Source organism: Budorcas taxicolor, chromosome 6 (genome assembly GCF_023091745.1).
Source record: "Budorcas taxicolor isolate Tak-1 chromosome 6, Takin1.1, whole genome shotgun sequence".
NCBI lineage: Eukaryota > Metazoa > Chordata > Mammalia > Artiodactyla > Bovidae > Budorcas > Budorcas taxicolor.
The window spans coordinates 83789102-83809880 of NC_068915.1; the positions used below are offsets into that span (position 1 = coordinate 83789102).

General features: G+C 36.1%; 1 protein-coding gene across 1 annotated transcript in view; it reads right to left on the reverse strand.

Moving 5' to 3' along the window:
* The window catches only part of LOC128050039 (transmembrane protease serine 11C-like), a 64028-nt gene that overhangs the window by 13673 nt on the left and 29576 nt on the right, over positions 1-20779 (reverse strand). Inside the window, exons 4-6 of the mRNA XM_052642331.1 lie at positions 17155-17222; positions 15573-15736; positions 371-409 (exon numbers count right to left, since the gene is read on the reverse strand). Of these exons, the coding sequence (XP_052498291.1) occupies positions 371-409; positions 15573-15736; positions 17155-17222 (271 nt within the window). The remainder of the gene's footprint in view (positions 1-370; positions 410-15572; positions 15737-17154; positions 17223-20779) is intronic.

Genomic DNA, 20779 nt, shown 5'->3' on the forward strand with positions numbered 1-20779 from the left:
CTTATTTGTACCTCCATTTATCATCACAGTACCTTGGAACTGAAGGTATGAGAAGTTAAGTAACCCGTGTAAATTCATCCAGTTCGTAAGTGGCAGACCTGGGGCTCAAAACTAATGTGTAGCTACATTTAGATTCTGAGTTTTTAATTATCACTGCTTAGATCCCTTCTGCCATTATGGCATGAGATAATGTGTTCCTCATTTTAAATCCATGGTATCAGTCCATGTAAGACCATCTACAATCACCTTCACACAATTTTTAAAAGAAGGTTTCCCATTGCCTCTTTGTGCATACCACAAAGTGAAACCTCTTTTTTTTTTTTCCCATCTAGGAAATTTTTTACTAGAAAATAACTATTAATGAACTTACATGTATGGAGAAAATTTTCTGCTATTGGCATTGCAATATCTAAATGTCAAGGGAGAAGAAAATGGACATAGTTAGATTTATGAACACATTTTAAAATTTTAATATTAACTATTTTGTTTTGGAGAACACATTCTATAGGCATAATAATTTTAGTCAGTCTTGACTATGTAATTTCTTTCCTTTTTTTAATTTTAATTTTTACTTTATTTTACTTTGCAATACTGTATTGGTTTTGCCATACATTGATATGAATCCACCATGGGTGTACATGAGTTCCCAATCCTGAACCCCCCTCCCACCTCCCACCCCATATCATCTCTCTGGATCATCCCCGTGCACCAGCCCCAAGCATCCTGTATCCTGTATCAAACATAGACTGGCGATTTGTTTCTTACATGATAGTATACATGTTTCAATGCCATTCTCCCAAATCATCCCACCCTCTCCCTCTCCCTCACAGTCCAAAAGTCCGTTCTATACATCTGTGTCTCTTTTGCTGTCTCGCATACAGGGTTATCATTACCATCTTTCTAAATTCCATATATATGTGTCAGTATACTGAATTGGTGTTTTTCTTTCTGGCTTACTTCACTCTGTATAATCGGCTCCAGTTTCATCCACCTCGTTAGAACTGATTCAAATGTATTCTTTTAATGGCTGAGTAATACTCCATTGTGTATATGTACCACAGCTTTCTTATCCATTCATCTGCTGATAGACATCTAGGTTGCTTCCATGTCCTGGCTATTATAAACAGTGCTGCAATGAACACTGGGGTACATGCGTCTCTTTCAATTCTGGTTTCCTCAGTGTGTATGCCCAGTAGTGGGATTGCTGGGCCATAAGGCAGTTCTATTTGTAGTTTTTTAAGGGATCTCCACACTGTTCTCCATAGTGGCTGTACTAGTTTACATTCCCAGCAACAGTGTAAGAGTGTTCCCTTTTCTCCACACCCTCTCCAGCATTTATTGCTTGTAGACTTTTGGATCACAGCCATTCTGACTGGTGTGAAATCATACCTCATTGTGGTCTTGATTTGCATTTCTCTGATAATAAGTGATGTTGAGCATCTTTTCATGTGTTTGTTAGCCATCCTGTATGTCTTCTTTGGAGAAATGTCTATTTAGTTCTTTGGCCCATTTTTTGATTGGGTCATTTATTTTTCTGGACTTGAGCTGCATGAGTTGCTTGTATATTTTTGAGATTAGTTGTTTGTCAGTTGCTTCATCTGCTGACTATGTAATTTCTATGTTCATATGTTAGCATAGAGAGTAATAAAATTTTAGTATTTATTATTGTGTTTCTAAAAAGACTCTCAAGTTCCCCATTACAAGTTATTTGAGAAAGAAGTCTGGGTCCTCAAAAATACTAAAATATATGAAAAACGGTGATCTTTTACCACATCTTGAATACAAATCACTAAATACTAAATGCATTTAACCCCTTTTTTTGGGTGCCACTTTGAATGCTCTTGGCCCAATTATCTTGGCCACAGTATGGTTACCAGTTCCATGCAGATTTGGATCTGCTCATCTCAGGAGTAACAAATGACTTTCTCAAGTCAGTACCTAGGACTTTTCAGTTTCTGCTAGAAGGAAACCACTGGACATTCCCAGATGGACAATGGGAGATAGGAGCAGTAACTCTGTTAGAGCCAGAATAGGATGAGAGCTGATGCAAAAATGTTTCCCCATTAGTCATAGGGGAAATAAAATTCAAAACGTCCAGTGAGATGAAGCCAGGGTTGCTGCTAGTAATGGTCAACTTCCTCTCCCCATTTACTCTTTCTATCCTTTATTCTTTCTCAAATCGATTACTGCATGCAAGTCTCTGTCTCAGGCTCTGCTTTTTGAGAAAGCAGGCTATGCATTAAAATAACTATATAACAGAAAAAATAATGCTTGTAACCAGGAAAGAGTGATATGTTGTTACATTTAATGAATTATTTGGTGTTACATGCATTTTGCCATATTTTGCTCATTTAGAAATCAATACATTTTGTATAGTAAGTTTCCATTATTCAGAACATTCAGTTAAGTGTGCCATTCCACTTCTCATTCATTTTGGATAAAAATATATTTTGATAATAATTTCCTACTCATTCCTTGATATCTAGGGAATATTCTAGAGTAAGATTTAATCCAGATAATTTTGCTATGCCTCTCCAATTCCTGCAGAATTGCAAACCTGTTTAATTCATGTGCAAACTGTGAGAGGAGAGGGTGAGTAAATGAATTACAATTATGTTCCAAGTTTCAGATGCAGAGAACTGTAAACCTATGAGGCATTTCTTCTTAGGAGTTGCTCTTCAAAAAAAAATCACCAGGTGTTCTATGAGTTAAATAGTATACATGCCAATGTAGGTTCATTTTTTATTGTGCTCTTGATTTCTGTAAACCCAGAGGGAGTATCCAGTTATATATGCCAATGACAATTGCACTCATATTAGGTTGCACAACGAATCAGGGAGACAAAAGAATTCTTTACCAGAAAGTCAACCTGCCTGAACAAAAAGGCAGGAGCAGTTCAGCAGTTAGATGGACTATGAGTAAGTATGAGCCACACCTACTTAAACAGATGGCATATTTCCATCTAATCCTTTATGACTGCTTTCCAGAAACTAATTTTTACTCAACATTATACTTGTGCAGTTTGATTTTGAGCTTTATGTGACTGGTAAAATATATCAAACTGTATTAATATTTTGGGAAATAATTAAACTCCCATAATTCAATTAGAAAAATGTTAATTCCTATATCTTAAGAATTAATTGTTTAGAAATCCTAATTTATTGGCAGACTTTCTTCTTTCTTTGAGGTTTTCTTTATTGATGCATGATTTTCTAAAAAGAAGAAATGTCTTTAAATTAGAACTTACTTGTAAGAGCTGTATTATTTTAGAGCTTAAAATAACAAGTATATCTTAGGTAGGTGGAAGACAGGACGATGAATGGGGAAATGACTGAAGTCATCATTGTTTTTGACTGAGTCACTGCTATGGCTGTTTGTGTTTCTATCCTAACCCTGTGAGCCCCTGGCTCACACTTGAGGGCTGGGACTCCTCTGGATTTACCTCTGAATCAGGGAGTCAGTGCTGTAACCTAAGATAATCTGTTTACAATGTACCGCATAAAGGAAGTGACAAAAAACAATGGTATTGCCCTTGCTAAGGAGGAGATTCCACCAAAGAATAATATGAAAAAGCAGTTTTAAAAAGCAGCTCAGCTAATTTTAGCATTGGTCTTCTCCAATGGGCCAGGAATCAAAGGAGAGACATGGACCCTGTCTTTAATGAACTTGGAGCGCTGTGGAAGAGATGTACAATTAAATAGATAACATTATGTGATAAGTACTATGTTAGATGTAGGCATAGAAAATTGGATATACCTAGCATAGAGGGATGATGAGGACAGTGGGAACAGTTGACAACAACTATTCTTTTGGGGAAGAGTCAAATAATTAATTTTACTGGAGAAAAATAGGCATAATTCACTTACTACTGAAGATTAGATTAGGATCTCCTGGAGAAGGGAATGGCAATCCACTCCAGTATTCTTGCCTGGAGAATTCCATGGACAGAGGAGCCCGGTGAGCTACAGTCCACAGATCACAAAGAGTCAGACATGACTGAGCAACTAACACTTACTTTTTCACTTTCATAAATGCTCTCTAAATGGACTTTTGGATCTGTAGTGTTGCAAATCCATGACTACTATTTCATATTTGGTGTCTTTTTGAGGTTAGGAAGTAAGAAATGCAACTTTGGATGCACTGGTAAGAATGAGGACTCTAAAAGTCTGCTATCCAGTGAATATTTTATTTCTTAAGAAAGAAGTCTGAAGCATAATAATAATGAAAACTGAGCTATATATATATGGTTCCAATAAGGAAGAATTTTACAGTAGCAGTGGATACATTTATAATATAAATTTTACATAGACTATGGGATTTAACTCCACTGAGGTGAATTTATTGGGCTTTCCTGGTGGCTCAGATGGTAAAGAATCCGCCTACAATGCAGGAGACCTGGGTTGGGGAGATCCCCTGGAGGAGGACATGGCAACCCGTCCTTCTTGCCTGGGGGAGAATCCCCATGGACAGAGGAGCCTGTGGGCTGCAGTCCATGGGATTGCAAAGAGTCGTACATGACTGAGCGACTAAGCAGGAATGCAGGTAGTTATTACTTTACATGAATCCAATGTTAAATTAATTGATCAACCCTACTTTTCAGATAGTTTTCCTAGGGTTACAGCAGTAAAAATATAGAGGAGAACAGCAGAATTATCTTACAAAGTTTGTTTTATGAACTATTTTAAAATATTCATGTAATAAATTTCTGAAAACCTTTAAACATACAGGGACTTACTGAGCAAGATGCTGCTACAAATAAAATTGTTTTCTGACACAGAAATGATCATCTCCTATCAGGTAAGTTTATTCACAATATATTCACCAAAAAAGCTACTTTGGAGCATTAATATGACTGATCTACATTGAAAGGCAAGGGAACAGAGCATGGACCTGGATTGTGGTTGAACAAAATCTGAATCCCCCATTCACTCACTGCAGGTTTTGAATAGTCACTTGGCTGCATATTTAGCCTCAATAAATCCTTTTCTTTATGTTTCTAATAGACTGAAAATTATCTCTGTGGTTTGATATTGTATATCATTTGTAATACTATCAAAGTGATGTAGATTAATTATTCACAGTACAGATCTTTGATATGTTTGCCATTCTGACTCTGAAGATAAAATTTTAAAATATTTTATTTATATTTAAATAATTATTTATAAATCAATTAAATATCCAGATGTATACACAGGTGATAGCTTGAAAGGTAGAACTATTCACTGAAGGAAATGTGAAAGATAGGAAGCATCTATTTTTATTTGGATAACCCAAATGCTTCTCCAATGACTTTGTTGGTTTTGTTTTGGAAGCAGTGTAAAAGATTGCTGTAATGAAGAGAGGACAGTACATGTACTGAGAAGTATCTTTAGACAATTATGTTGATGTAGGACTCAGTGGATAATGTTGGAGAGGAAGTTAATATTTAAGATTAGCATTTTCAGTTTGGAGAGTTTCTAGACTGGCTCTCCCACATACCTAGACACTTTGTGGAGTTTGCATTTTGATGCTACAGCTCTCATGTTGCATCCCACAGAGAATGACTTTGTGGATTTCTTTCATTTCATGCCCATTTATTTCTTTAAGACTCATCTTGAGATGTAGCTTCTCCATGAAGCTTTCCTTCTTATCTCCCTCTTCTCAAATAATTCCTTAGCTTCCTATTGCCTTGCCAATTTGGATATAGTAGTTTTTGATTCAAAATAACCATCACCTGGTAATATTCACTTGTTCATTCTGAACAAACAAAATTTTTTCTCTGAAACTTATTTCAAGTTTCTTGAAATAAGAATAGATCTTTCCCAAAGTAAGGGATTGGGGGCAGGAGGAAAAGGGAACGACAGAGGATGAGATGGCTGGATGGCATCACTGACTCGATGGACGTGAGTCTGAGTGAACTCCAGAAGTTGGTGATGGACAGGGAGGCCTGGCGTGCTGCGATTCATGGGGTTGCAAAGCGTCGAACACGACTGAGCGACTGGACTGAACTGAACTGAACTGAACTGAATCACAGTACACTGATAACTCTATGTCTTTCTTTTCAATTTCATATCAAACCACAAACATTTGAATGTTTCGACATAATTTCCATGTCATGGAGTTTGAAAAGCTGCACAATATCCCATTTGATATACCATCATCTACTTAACCATTATCCTAATGTTGACAAATATATATAAATAAATATTGGTCATTAAAAAAAAGAATATATCTTTCCCAAAGTAAAAATTCTTCTGGGAACTGTATATATTTAAAAAAACACAGAGAAATAATATTCAGGCAGTGATTAATAGAGTCAATTACAACTATGACAGAATTTATAGACTTATTTTATGCATTACTTATGAGTAAATCCATGACAATTACATGGTTGTTGAAGCTGAACAAGTGAGCTGTCATTATAGACAAACCACAACTATTTTTTTCTTACTCAGAACATGTAGGACTCGTGTGTTTCTTTGGAAAAAATGCAGAGAGTATAGAGATACTTTATTTTAAAAGAATAAAAAATTGGTTTGGGAGAAATTTCTGAAATTTTTAAGCTTCTTTGTGGCCTGAATTGACAGACTTGAGAAAGATTTTTTTTTTTTTTAAAAAAGAGCTTTTAATATTTTTAATGCCTTATTTTATCCCTTATTGATTTTATCTCACATTATGAGCTTTAATAAAGGCTCTTCAATGCATATTTTATCAGAAACAGAAATCAATTGAAGGGGAAGAAAACATTAAAACTGGCATTTAGTATATGGTACTTTTAGCTATTTAATGCAGGAATTAAAGAATCATATGCAACTTATCAGTAATAAAAAAGAAAAAATCAAACTGGCTTTGCACATAATTTTAGTACCTTCACAATCTTATATAAAGTGTTTATGAATGTCAAAAGGTTTCAGGCTTCTGGAAAGGAAGATAAAATATTATTATGTTGTAGTAGGAGTAATCCATTATGCTTGTATGAAAAGATGTCCAAATTTTTCAAAGAAATTAAAAAAATGTCTTTTTTATCAAGACTTTTTATGAATGTCTTTTTATAAAAGACTTCTTATTCATAAGACTTTTTATGTCTTTTTATGAATCAAAACTCATACTATGACTCATTTAAATAATATTTGTTATGCAGCAACTTAGAGATCTAGGAACATGAGAGATAGGAGCCAAATTCAGCAGTGCAATTAAAAAACGATCATTTTGTTATAATAGTGCATTCAGGTGCAGATGCAATAAACACCACTTATGTACTCTGGTACCCAATTTCTACCAAAGGTAATATCTTGCAAAGATGTTGTAAAGGTTAACATCTTCAAAACTATACTACAATATCATAGCCAGGATATTGACATTGATGATGCTAAATTACAGAACATTTCTATCACCACAAAAATTTATCACATTGCTCTTTTATAGCCACACCTGTTTTCTCCCACTCTATTCCCTTCTTGCTGCTGCTGCTGCTAAGGCGCTTTAGTAGTATTCGACTCTGTGAGACCCCATAGATGGCAGCCAAGTTCCTGGCAAACACTAATTTGTTTCCCTTTCTGTAATTTTGTCACTTCAAGAGTGTCTTGCTGCTGCTGCTGCTAAGTCGCTTCAGTCGTGTCCGACTCTGTGCGACCCCATAGATGGCAGCCCACCAGGCTCCTCCGTCCCTGGGTTCTCCAGGCAAGAACACTGGAACGGGTTGCCATTTCCTTCTCCACAAGAATGTCATATATTCATATAAATAGACACATACACGATGTAACTTTTTGGACTGGCTTCTTTAAGTATTCAATTTCTTTATTTTTGTTGACAAGTATTCCATGTCATGATGTACCTGAGTTTATTTAACCATCACTTGTTGAAGGATACCTAGGTTGTTTCAGCTTTTGGCTATTAGGAGTAAAGCTCCTATAAACATTCATGCATAAATTTTTGTTTGAACACAACTCACTATTTGTCTGAGATAATGACAAGGAATGCCGCTGCTGGGTTATATGGTAGTTGCATGCTTGCTTTTTTTGAGAAATTACCAAAGAGTTTTCCAGAGTGAATGTTCCGTTGTACATTCCCACAGGCATTATATGAGTGATTCAGTTTCTCCTCATTTTTGCTAGAATTTGTTAGCCATCTCATAAGTGTGTAGCAATATCTCATTGCAGTTTTAAGTTGTATTTCCTTAATTGCTAATGATATTGAGCATCTGTTCATGTGCTTATTTGCTATCTATATATTCCTTTTGGTCAAATGTATCTTCACGTTTTTTTCTCCATTTTCTGAATGGATTTTTTGTTTTCTCACTGAGTCTTAATAGTTCTTTTTATATTTTAGACTCTAGTCATTTGATGTGTATTTGCAAATATTTTTTCCAAGTGTGTAGTTTGTCTTTTCCTCCTCTTAACACGTTATATTCGGAGAAGGCAATGGCACCCCACTCCAGTACTCTTGCCTGGAAAATCCCATGGACAGAGGAGCCTGGTAGGCTGCAGTCCACGGGGTCGCTGAGTCGGACACGACTGAGCGACTTCACTTTCACTTTTCACTTTCATGCATTGGAGAAGGAAATGCCAACCCACTCCAGTGTTCTTGCCTGGAGAATCCCAGGGACAGGGAAGCCTGGTGGGCTGCCGTCTATGGGGTCGCACAGAGTCGGACACAACTGAAGTGACTTAGCAGCAGTAGCAGCAACAGATTATATTACACAGAGAAAAATTTGAACATTGATGATGTCCAATTCATTATTTTTTCTTTTTATGAAACATGCTTTTGGTGTCAAGTCTAAAGAACTCTACCTAGCCCTAGATGCCAAAGGTTTCCTCCCATATTTTTTCCTAAAAAATATGATCCTGTATATCAATTTGGAGACAATTGCTATCTAATTGAGTCTTTCAATATGTAAAGATGATTTCTCCTGTACCCTTGGAAGTTTTGGGACTGCCGGCCTCTTCAGTTCCAATTTCAGGATATATAAAACAAACCTGTGAGTCTCACCATGTTGTTGGGCCCTGAGGTCACTAGCCAGTCTGGGCTCTTCTTATATCTGTTTTATTTGTAACACTTAGGGGTCTAAACTGTATTTAGTGAGAGAAACATGGAAAAGTGTATCCAGTCCATCTTCTTAGAAGGTAACATTATGTATCCCTTATTGAACATTTATAAACCTTTTTTTCTCCTACCTTTTCATCTGTTCTCAATGAAGTTATCATCTCACTGATAACTCAGAGTTAAAACTTGGATGTTGTATTCCATTCCTTTCACTGTTGTGTCTCATATCCAGTCTTGCTGCTGCTGCTGCTAAGTCGCTTCAGTCGTGTCCGACTCTGTGAGACCCCATAGACGGGAGCCCAACAGGCTTCCCTGTCCCTGGGATTCTCCAGGCAAGAACACTGGAGTGGGTTGCCATTTCCTTCTCCAATGCATGAAAGTAAAAAATGAAAGTGAAGTCGCTCAATCATGTCCAACTCTTAGCGACCCCAAGGACTGCAGCCTAGCAGGCTCCTCCATCCATGGATTTTCCAGGCAAGAGTACTGGAGTGGGGTGCCATTGCCTTCTGCATATCCTGTCTTAAGTTCTGCCAATTCTATAAATATAATCTCTTTGACATGTTTATTATTTCTAATATTATTTTCACTATTATATTTCAGGTTTTTAATTCTTCACACTTGGACAGTTGTAGTTCTTTCCTAACTGATCTCTTTGCTTAAACTCTCCCCACTAGTTCATCTTACACAATATTATCAGATAAAAATTTTAGAAAACAGAGCTTTGATTACATGTCTTTCATGATTTAATGGATTTTAATGGACCCTTTACAACTACCAAAGCACAAACTCTTTAACCTAAAACTAATCACTTTTAATATATATTATATTATAAAATATTCAAGCTGAGCATGTGGAATTCTGTGGCTTCAAAGGCTTAAGTTCCTGGGAAATGAAAGGCAGCCAGGACAGACTTGAAAAGAGATAGGAGAGTTGCTCTAGCTATATGCACAGTTGGACTCTTAGGAGTATGTAAGACAAGTGGGATTTCCAAAAGCCCATAACAAGTCTGAGCTTATTTGGGCTTGATGGTAGCTTACAGTGCTCTCTGGCAGTCTGTATTAGTCAGAGTTCTCTAGAGAAACATATATATTATGAGGAATTGGCTCATAGGCAATTATGGAGGCTGAGAAATCCCACAATATGCCATTTGCTAGCTGGAGACCAAGAGAGTGCTGTCATTCTAGTCAAAGGCCTGAGAAATGCACTTCCAGTGAGTGTGAGGGCAGGAGAAAACCAATGCTTCAGTTCATCAGCCATGCAGAGAGAGAGAATTCACTCTTCCTTTATCCTTTTGGTCTGTTTAGGCCCTCACTGGATTGGATTATGCTCACCCATATTGGAAAGGACAATGAGTTAGTCCACCAATTCAAATGCTCAGTCCACCAATTCAAATACTGATGTCTTCTGAAAACATCCTCACAGAATCCAGGAATAATGTTTAAACAGATATCTGGGCATGTGGAATGACACAGTCAGGTTGGCACAAAATTTACCATCATATAAACTCAGATGAATAATGCCAGGCTTTAGTCAGGACAGTAGTGTCTGGTTTGCAGGTGTTGAAAGCCGTGGGTACAAGGATTGTGTGCTCAGTTGTGCCTGACTCTTTGTGACCCCATGGACTATAGCTTGCCAGGTTGCTCCGTCCATGAAACTTTCCAGGCAAGAATATTGGAGTGGGTTGCCATTTCCTTGTCCAGGGGTTCTGTACAATAGAGATCTGTACAGAATAGAGAAGCGGATTGGGAATTCAGTCACAAGAATTATCAAGGGAAAGATATGATGCAGAAAGCATAGGGCAGAAATTCAGGATTCATCTCAGGTATACTGGATCTAAATTGGCAAGATGAATTTAGAACTTCACTAAAAAAATCTGTGGAGTCTGGTTAGCTATTAGGATGCCTCTTTTGATGTACAGTGTCAGTCATTCTAGTTAGTCTAACAGGTAGTTCAGGCAAGTAATTGAATTGGCTCACTAGAGGCAGTGTTTTAGCATTAATCATTTAAACTTGGTGTTAACTATCAAAAATAATTATTGTAAATTATGTTTTTTCCTTTTTAGAGATTAGAAAATAAGGATGATTCATTTGGAAGATCATTCTTAGTTCATGGATAATTTTGTGGCAGTGTCTCTTGTGGGCCCTGTTGATAGTGTCTTTTAATGAAATGACTATTAACAAGTTTTAAATTCTTTTAAATATCTGGACAATGTCTAATAGCTGTATCATTCAATAACATATATTTCAAACTTGCATTTGAAAAGTAACTTAAATGTTACTTGAAACAAATTCCTGGCTTTATTGAAAGACATTTTGAATTGCCAACAGCAATAGTGCTCCATATCTCTTGGTAAACATGAAACCATATTCTCTGCAATAAAGTCAACAATCAGGAAATAAGGGTATCTGAGAAGTCAAAAGCTATATCAAAAGATATATCAAAAATATCAGCTCACTAAAGCTTATATAACTAAATAAGGAAGCTCAACACACCTTAATTGAAAGGCTATTTCATTTTTCCAATTTTAATATAGAAATTACTATAAAACATTTTAAGATATTCTTAAATTTTAAAATTTAACATTTTAAGATGAATTTGAAGAAGGTAGGAGGAAGAACAGAGAAAATAAAAGTGACAGCAAGAATTGAAATATGAAAATGAACAAATATGAGAGCTCAAAACTCCTATATTGGGGTTTATTTGGTGAAGGCATTAATATCTCTTCATTCCCTAAATGCTTTGAGGGCACTACAATATCTACTCTAAATTAATGGATGTCCATAGTTTTGTCAAAGAGGAGGTGGCAGGGTTGAGAAAGATTTTTGTAAAAATATAATTTTAAAGAGAATTTTTCTGTTGTGTTAAAAAGATGAAATATAAACTCTTCAGAATCCCAGGGATGGGGGAGCCTGGTGGGCTGCCGTCTATGGGGTCTCACAGAGTCGGACACGACTGAAGCAACTTAGCAGCAGCAGCAGCAGGAAATTTGCCTATTTAGAAAGACTTATTTCAAAGAATTGTCTATGGTCAAGGTCTTATACTACTGAGACTATTTTAAGAGATACTTTGCAGATAAAACATGTTTGTGGAGCTGAAGATTGCTTCTTGGTTGAGAAAGGACACCGTGGGAGGCAACATACTTTGAAAAAATGTCTTCTAGAGTTTATCTAAGAATTATTGGATAAAGTTGCTTAAAATGTGTTACAAATGAACCTATGCAGCATCTCAGGATCAAGCCACATGAAAAAGGTGTGTTCTATTAACATGATTTATATCTCAGCATTAGCCAGTTACACACAAATGAGTGTAAGACCAGAGTTTATTCTTCTTGTAAAACCCTTAATAGTGGGTCAGGATGACCATCCTTGTGTATGAATTTCTATTAGTTCTACGTAATTTGAGTTTTTACTTTAACCAACTATGATTTAGCATAAGTATTTAAAATATTTTTCATGCTTAATCAGTAGATGGTTAAGTGTAGCAGTATGTACAAGGCATTTTTCTGCAGGAAATAAGAATTACTTTTTAAAACAAGTTACAGTCATATCCTTAAGTATGCCCATTAACGTCATGAACATTCAACTTTATAAGGCATTTTATTAAAAACCTCACTTCAGCTTATGAGGCTATTTTTTTGTTTTTACAAAAAATGATTTTGATTTTTCCTTCCAGAGCTTCCAGGAGAGAAACACAATATGGTCATCCTTGCAGTTGTGTAGTTGGTACATCTAGCATTACATTTTCTTCTTAGCTCTTGGCGTAACAGTTTACAGCAGTGATAGTCAAGTGCATCATATTGTGAGCTCGACTTGTTGGGTGATATATCACTTGCAATGCTTTACGTGTTTTTTATTTCTTTGCATTAAAATTTTAATTACATGAACATAAGTATCATATGTATGTTCTGTTTTGATTCTTAAGCTGTGAAACAACAAGATCATGTAAACATGACCTTATAATTTACAAAGAACATTATAAAAGAAAAATTGTGTTAACTACTTATAACTATTGAGGTTATCATCTTTATTTTTAAAATAATGTAATATTGTTTAAGCATAAAGCATAAGTGAATATAAATTTAGGGGTTTGGGAATGCATAAAATCTGTTACCACTGAAGCCACCTGAGAGTTTTTTCAGAAAACTCTTCTATCATGGGCGGGGGAAAACTATATGTTATTTTCTAGGTTTTACACTCATTGGTCAATTTGAAAACCCTCTGATCTAATAAGTTTATAATTGATGGAGAAAATGTTGATCTCTCACTGAAGAATAAACCATAAATACTGACTGTTAATACCTAGGACAGTAGTTTCAAGTGTCATTTTCTTGGAATTCATGAGTAAGTGGGAAATTAAATTACATATTATGTTCATACTTCTTAGTAATTAAGGCATTCTTTACATCTTAAATCTGGGGATAAAATGTTTGCTAGAACATATATGTGCCAAACTTGCCATCAGTCTTTCTCAATTGGGATTTTGGAAGGGGATTAAGCTCAAAAATCCCAGGTGGCTTTTGTTTTGATGAAACTTTTATGCACCTAAAATATCATCCAGATGATTCAGAGTTTCTGCATATCATTATTCTACATGCACTCTTCTAAGCATAATAATATAGAAACACTGGATATTGTATTCAGCAATTCATTGTAGCTTAGAGCACTGGTCAATGATGTCTTTTTCCTCTGTGTTAGCAGCTTGTATGAAAATGAAATCCACAACCTTGACATACTTAGCAAGTGCTAGGCAACCCAACTAACCAGGCAGGAATAAGGTCAGGTTATTCAGTAAGATGCTATGACAGCAACCTTGGCTACCTAAATAAGCTTTCGTAAATCCCTAAGCCAGAGATCCATTTATGTGGTGACCAGTGAATATTCATAATCTCTTTAAGTAAGAACTGTCTTGAATGTGAGCTTTGTGTTAAGTCACTTCACTGTGATTTTGGAGGCCTAGCCCGGTTGGCTTCTGAGTTTGATCTTGCACCTGTGAACGCCCAGTCAGTTTCATGAGACATCTAGCTTCTGATAAGAGGTGATGGGAGGAGAGAGAGGGGGTTTCTAGACAACAGGTGGAGGCTAAGACCGTACCAAAGCACTGTATGTACTTAAGTGTATTGCACTTACCAGTCACTACTCTTCAGAAACTTGTAGGATGCACTGTAATAAATAAAACTACAGAGAAAAGACATAAACCTAGAAAATACCTTCAGAAAGTTCATTTTCCTGGGATCCTATGTAATGTTCTTAAAGTCTGGAGGAATACCAGGAATATAATGCTATTTCTTAACTACATGAGCTCATGTTTTTAGCAGATGAGTTTCCAAAAATATGTCCTTGGTGGTGAATTCTCTATAAATTGGAGAACTGCTTTTTTTCTCTGTGATTTTGTTTTGAGGTCATCAGAGGTTGGGTAAGCTATGTGAGAAGGAAGGCTCTACAACAGAGCATCTAATATAACCTGAGGAGAGTCACATTTCAACAACATGACGGCTTTTTATCCAGGAGAAGCATATTCAGGTTTTGCTTTTTGATTCTTTTGCTATTCCAGACAAATGAACACTTGGAGTAGATTTTTTTCCACAAACATTTAGTCCTTTCTGTAGGCTGGGGATACTTTTTTTCCCTTGATCATATTTGTTGTAGCAGAGAACTGATAGCCTAGCTTAGATGTGCCAGGCATTGGCTGTACTTTCATCAAGACCAGAGAAACACTGATTATCCTGGGAATGGAGAATGTGTGTCCCTGTCTTTTAGAAGCTGTCTTCCACAATATTGTCACATGACCAGGAACAAGAATTAGACTATATATAAGAGTGAAAGAAATGAAGTCCACTAAAGGCTTATCAAGAAATAAATTTGCTGTTAAGGAGATTTACACTCGATTTCTGGAATTTGGGAGTCTAGATTCTTGAGACATCCAAAAGAACTTAGGGAGAAATCATGACCCACAGAAACAAGCTATAAGAGTTCTAGTTTAAGATTGCCTTGTTTTGCAAAGAAAACTTGGAAACCAGTGTTATTCTCCTTGGGTACTATTAGATACTCTGTCATAGAGCCTTTCTCCTCACATAGCTTATCCAACCTTTGATGATTTCAAAAACAAAACCACAGAGAAATAAAGTAGCTCTCCAGTTTATAGAAAATTCACCACCAAGAATATATTTTTGGAAATTCATCTGCTAAAAACATGAGCTCACATAGTAAAGAAATAGCACTATTTGGCGCCCTGATTTTTGGGTTCACACAAAGAAAACTTGGGACTCATATTTGGGACCATGATAATTTGGGACCATGATAATTTGGGACCATGATAGCTTTTTTAAAAAAAATCTATGATTAAGTAAAGTTTGATTTTAAGAACAAACGAATGATATTATATTAAAAATTGATTAACACAGACCTTAATTACTTTAACAGTGGTTAAAAGTAATTACCATTATCTATTAAAAGATAATTAAAGAGAGCAGTATTGTTTTCAATTGCACAACAAAGCACCACACTCAAATTAAAAGATGAAAATTACTCTGCCCCATACATAAAAAGACTTACCTGAAAATCTAAATGAAGAAGAATCTATACATAATGACCCAGTTTTTCCCTTTAGCTTCTGACGTAAAATGGTTTCAATCTTATCTCGAAATTTTGCAGAAGTATTTGTATAATAAGATTTAAACTTAAGCACGATGTGTATTATCACCTTTCCTTTGGCTCGACTGCAAAACAGAAAAAAAAAAACCAAAGAAATTGTACTTTATTACGGAGTCTCTATCATTTTTAGTGGAGTCATTCTATCCTTTGGTTAGCAGAGTTCCTGGCAGTTTTCCAATTCCTTTAAAGGGAGTGAAAATGGCCCTTTGTTGGCATAGTGAACAGTAAAGAGAAAGTGATTCAGACTCATGGAAACTGACTTTGTATTCTAGATCTACCATTTGCCAGTTCATTGACTATAGCAAGGAGTACTGTACTCCATACTGTTCATCTCTATAATGTGTGCATGCTCCGTCGTTCAGTTGTGTCCGACTCTTTATGACCCTATGGACTGTAGCCTGCCTGGCTCCTCTGTCCATGGAGATAGAGGACTATTCTTGCCTTTTCCAGGCAAGAATACTGGAGTGGGTTGCTGTTTCCTTCTCCATCTCTATAATGGGGATGATAATGCCATTTACTGGGTTATTGTAAACACGACGTAAGATAATGTATATGGAGGTGTTTTGAAAAATCTCAGAATGTTATGAGACCGTTATTTACTAACATAAATGTATCTATGTTTCATAAATGCACTATGGACCTTGTAAGAAGAGCCGGTAGCAAATAATGAAATGAAATGTAACAGGTAAAGATGAGAGAATCATTTATAGTTTTTTTTCCTTTATTGGTGGAGGCACAATTGCAAGACTGGGTCAAGTTCTCTTACTGTGAATATGTGAAAAGTTTACTTTTCTTTGGGCAAAGCCAATCACAAACATAGATGAACTAAGGTCTCTTTCTCACCCCAGCCTTTAAAAACCCTATGGTGCTTTGTTTCAGGGAAGGTAAAACAGTTCTGGCTTCTCTTCTCTGTTGCAAAAGACTTGAACATTGTCTTCCTTGTCTGTTCAGTTTTGTCTGGTGTAATTTGTGCTTTGACAGCCCTGTGATGGGAACAATGTTGGCATGTTTATTGGAGGAATAACAGCAGATCTGCGTGGATATCAAGTGTTATATGAGGATGAGGGTATGAGATGAAGTCAGAGAGAAGCCAGGTCATATCAAGTAAGATGATATATATTTTTGAGATATTAGCTACTCCTGTGTCAGATATTCTGTACCTGGTTCTCTTATCTTATCCGTTCTTTCTTATATTGAAATAATCATCCCATTTTAAATTTGCTTTTTGGCTTTGTGCCTTTAAATGAAAAACAAATCCATTTAACCCTTACCTGATACTCTCCATGAGCTGGAACTCTTGGTTCTGGTTTAATAATTTTCCAGCAGACCTTGAATATATTTTTTACATTTGAAACTGCTAGTGGTTTTGAAGCCCTAGATTTAAACTTTTGATTATATACTATACAAAGACATTCTGTTAAATATAAGATATGATGGCAAAGGAAAATTTTATTTTTTGTGCATTTCAGGCTGCTTTACATACCTTACTTGGACCACATGGGATGTGACATACTGTCTTCTCAGTCTGGATCCATGAAATGTTTCATTTATCTGTTAAAAGTAATATGAATAATGACTTATTTTTTAATTTTCATTGTAGAGAACTTCAAATATATGTGAAAGTATAGAAAGAAAAATGAACCTGACATACCCATCAGTCAGCTTCAGTCAAATATCAATAAATGACCAAATCAGTTTAATGTTACTACTACCCATATCCTAGGAATTAAATAATTACTTAATATCATCAAATACATAGTGTTCAAATTTCTCTGGATCTCATTTTAAAAAGAGATGCAATGTGTGTTAAACATGTATTTTTAAAATTACCTTTATACTGGCTCAACTAATTCACAAATATTCTTAAATCAATAAATTGTGTGACAAAGTGAGGCAAAAATATTTGCTTCCTTCCTAACAATATGAAAGGAAAGAATATTTTTCTCTTATTTTGGAGAATTAAATTCAAAGGTTCACCTGATAGAGCTTATTTTCCATGTTCAGACTTTTGGTGAACATCAATGCCACTAAACAGAAGTGTCCCCAGAAGGAGGAAATGTTTCTAATTTATTTTTGTACTATGGAAGCTCTTTCTTCACATCTGGACTGCAAACCATTTTTCCTGATCTTTCAGTTATGTGCTACTGGTAGGTTCAAAGCAGTATACATGGAAATCTCTCAGAGAAATTTTGTGTAAGAGTCATTTCCTCAGCTGTTCTGGATTTAACCTAATGGATAATTTATTACAACAGGATCTTCACAGAGTACAAGACAAAATTTGCACTGTCCATAGCTTTTATGTTGGCAAAGATAGTGCTTCAAAAACAGTCACTTATTATTGGAATTGCAGAGATTTAATATATCTTTTTTCTCTGGCACCAAAGCAATTGAAAGTATTCATTTATTCAATAATATCTACTGAAATAAAAGTACTAATTAATTAGATAGATCCATACTTTCTAGGAGATTCAATGAAGGAGAGAGATAATAAGCATACAAAGAAATAAATATATAAATATGATAACTTGAGATAGTGTTAGGTGATATTGAAAATGAAAAATAACATAATGGAGTGATTCAGGGGATACTGTTTGAATGATAAAATAAGATCCTTTTTAAGACATTTGATTGAGACCTGAAAGATGCAAAGTTGATAATCAAGGGGAGAAGAATATTCTAAATGGAGTGAACAGCAGGTGATATAATCCCAGATAAAAATGAGATTAGTATTTGAGGGAGAGAAGTAAAGTTGTTGTGACTCAAGTAAAGTGAGTAAGGGAGAGTGTCTAAGTTGAGGTTGCCCTGGTAAATAGCAATGCCATTACAGAGAGCCTATTTGGATAAATTTGGATTTGGTAATAAATTTGGATGTTATTCCTAAATATAATGAATGGAAGAATCCTGACAACATGGTAACTAAACTATCCTGTATTTTTCTTCAGTTCTCTATTCCAATCTGCCACTCCTGGGGGGCAGGTGGGATTGAGTTTTATAGAAGTCCTACAAACAGGAAGGTGATGAGAAACTGTTTCCCATGGGTCAGGGAAGAACCTAGAGAATAATCTGAGTCCTGTGCAAGGACAGAATCATAACAGGCCCTGGGAAGATCCTGGCTGACAGAGGTTTGTGAATATCCAGGGATAAGTTTGACACTGGACCATGAGACTGTGTTTCCATGGACCAACAGAGGTCATGAAGGAACTGCAAAGGGGGCTGGAGCTTTTTTGCTCCTGATACTGGGAGAGTACTGGGTAGAAAGTGGGAAGCTGGAAGACTTCCTCCTGGGTCCTTGGTGAGGCAGGAGGCCTGCTGCCTCAACTTCAGCCTACAGGATTTAAGAACATTTACCTTCTATCTTGTAAGATTGTCTCCAATAACAAGGCAGTGGCCTGAATACACCAACAAGGGAAAATGATAACACAAATAAGGAAACCCAGAAGCCAGAGAAAGGAAATAACAGATTAGGTCTCATGAAAACAGAACTTCTGGAGGAAACAGCAATGACAAAAACAACAATGACAAAAAAGGCACTCATGCCAACATTCAGGTAGGCTAAAAAAGACGATATAGTGTTAAGAAGCACACTTTTCAATTATTTAGTGAGTCAATTTAAAAAGATGAGTGTCATTCTTGAGATACAAATTCGTGGCCTAAAAGGCCAAAAATAATATATACTCTAAATAGTAAAATTTAAAAAGAAGAAAACAAAGAGAAACAAAACAAAACACTTAGATCATGATTCCAAAAGTGGTTATGAATAATAGAATCTTGAAGAGAGAAAAAATTATAGTAATATAAGTAGTAGGACAAAGAGGTTCTGAATTAAAGAAAGATCAAAATCTGCATATTCAAAGAGATAGACTGAGTTTCAGACAGATTTGATATATCAGAGGAATATTTTCAAATTTTAGACACAAAGAAACACTTCTACCAACTTCAATATTGAAGTTATATTGTTGGCCAAAATCTTGGCTTCTCTGCCCACTGAAGCTGAATAAAAAAATATGGAGACAGGGTTTGTAGGAAATAGAAAAGTGGCTTTAATTCTCAGCTGGCTGAGAGGGGAATACAGTAAGCTCATGCCTCAACAACTGTGCTCCCCTCCATAAGGAGTCTAGGGGCTTATATCAGTTGAAGGCTCACAGTCAGGAGTCAGTGATGAGCAACAAAGGTGTTAGGATCTTGTCAAAAAGAGTCATAGGCTGGTGTCAGTAACCAGTAATTGAGTCTGGTAGTTCAGTGGCTCTGTGGCCTACTTTCTGATATGTAACTGTAAGAGGATGGGTGCTGCTGCTAAGTCGCTTCAGTGGTGTTCGACTCTGTGCAACCCCATAGATGGCAGCCCACCAGGCTCCCTCGTTGCTGGGATTCTCCAGGCAAGAACACTGGAGTGGTTTGCCATTTCCTTCTCCAATGCATGAAAATGAAAAGTGAAAGTAAAGTCACCCAGTCGCATCCGACTCTTAGTGATCCCATGGACAGCAGCCCACCAGGCTCCTCCATCCATGGGATTTTCCAGGCAAGAGTACTGGAGTGGACTGCCATTGCCTTCTCCAAGAGGATGGGTGTTGTAAAGGTAAACAGCAGATACAGGCTGTATTTAGCAGAGGCAAAGGAAAATAGGTGTGAATATAGCTCCTGCAAAGTTAGGAGGCAGAAAAGCAAACTTAGTTACAGACATGCAAAATTAGGAGAAGTTAAAGTAAAATAAATAAATAAGTAAACAAACCAGGAATGTTCAGACCTGCTCACTGTTCTCTTTATTTTCTTTGATCTCAGGAAAAGGAAGGAAAACAGCTCATTCCTCTTTTCTTCCTTGTCATTGCGACAGTTAAAATATATTAATAGAAGAAATAGAATCAATTTCATTTGTAACATTTGAAGATGGAAGCTGGTGGAATAATAGCCTCATACCTGAGAGAAGAAACTGACAATTCAACAATCCTATTCCCAATCAGGACATAATCTCTCTTTAGAGTAAAAGAAAGATACCTATGGATACTTGAAAATTCAGTGGCATAGCACTCACATATCTCAATAGAGAAAAATATATGACTAAGGTTTCTAGGAAAGCAAAATCTAAGCTAGAATTGGAGTCTTTATAGAGG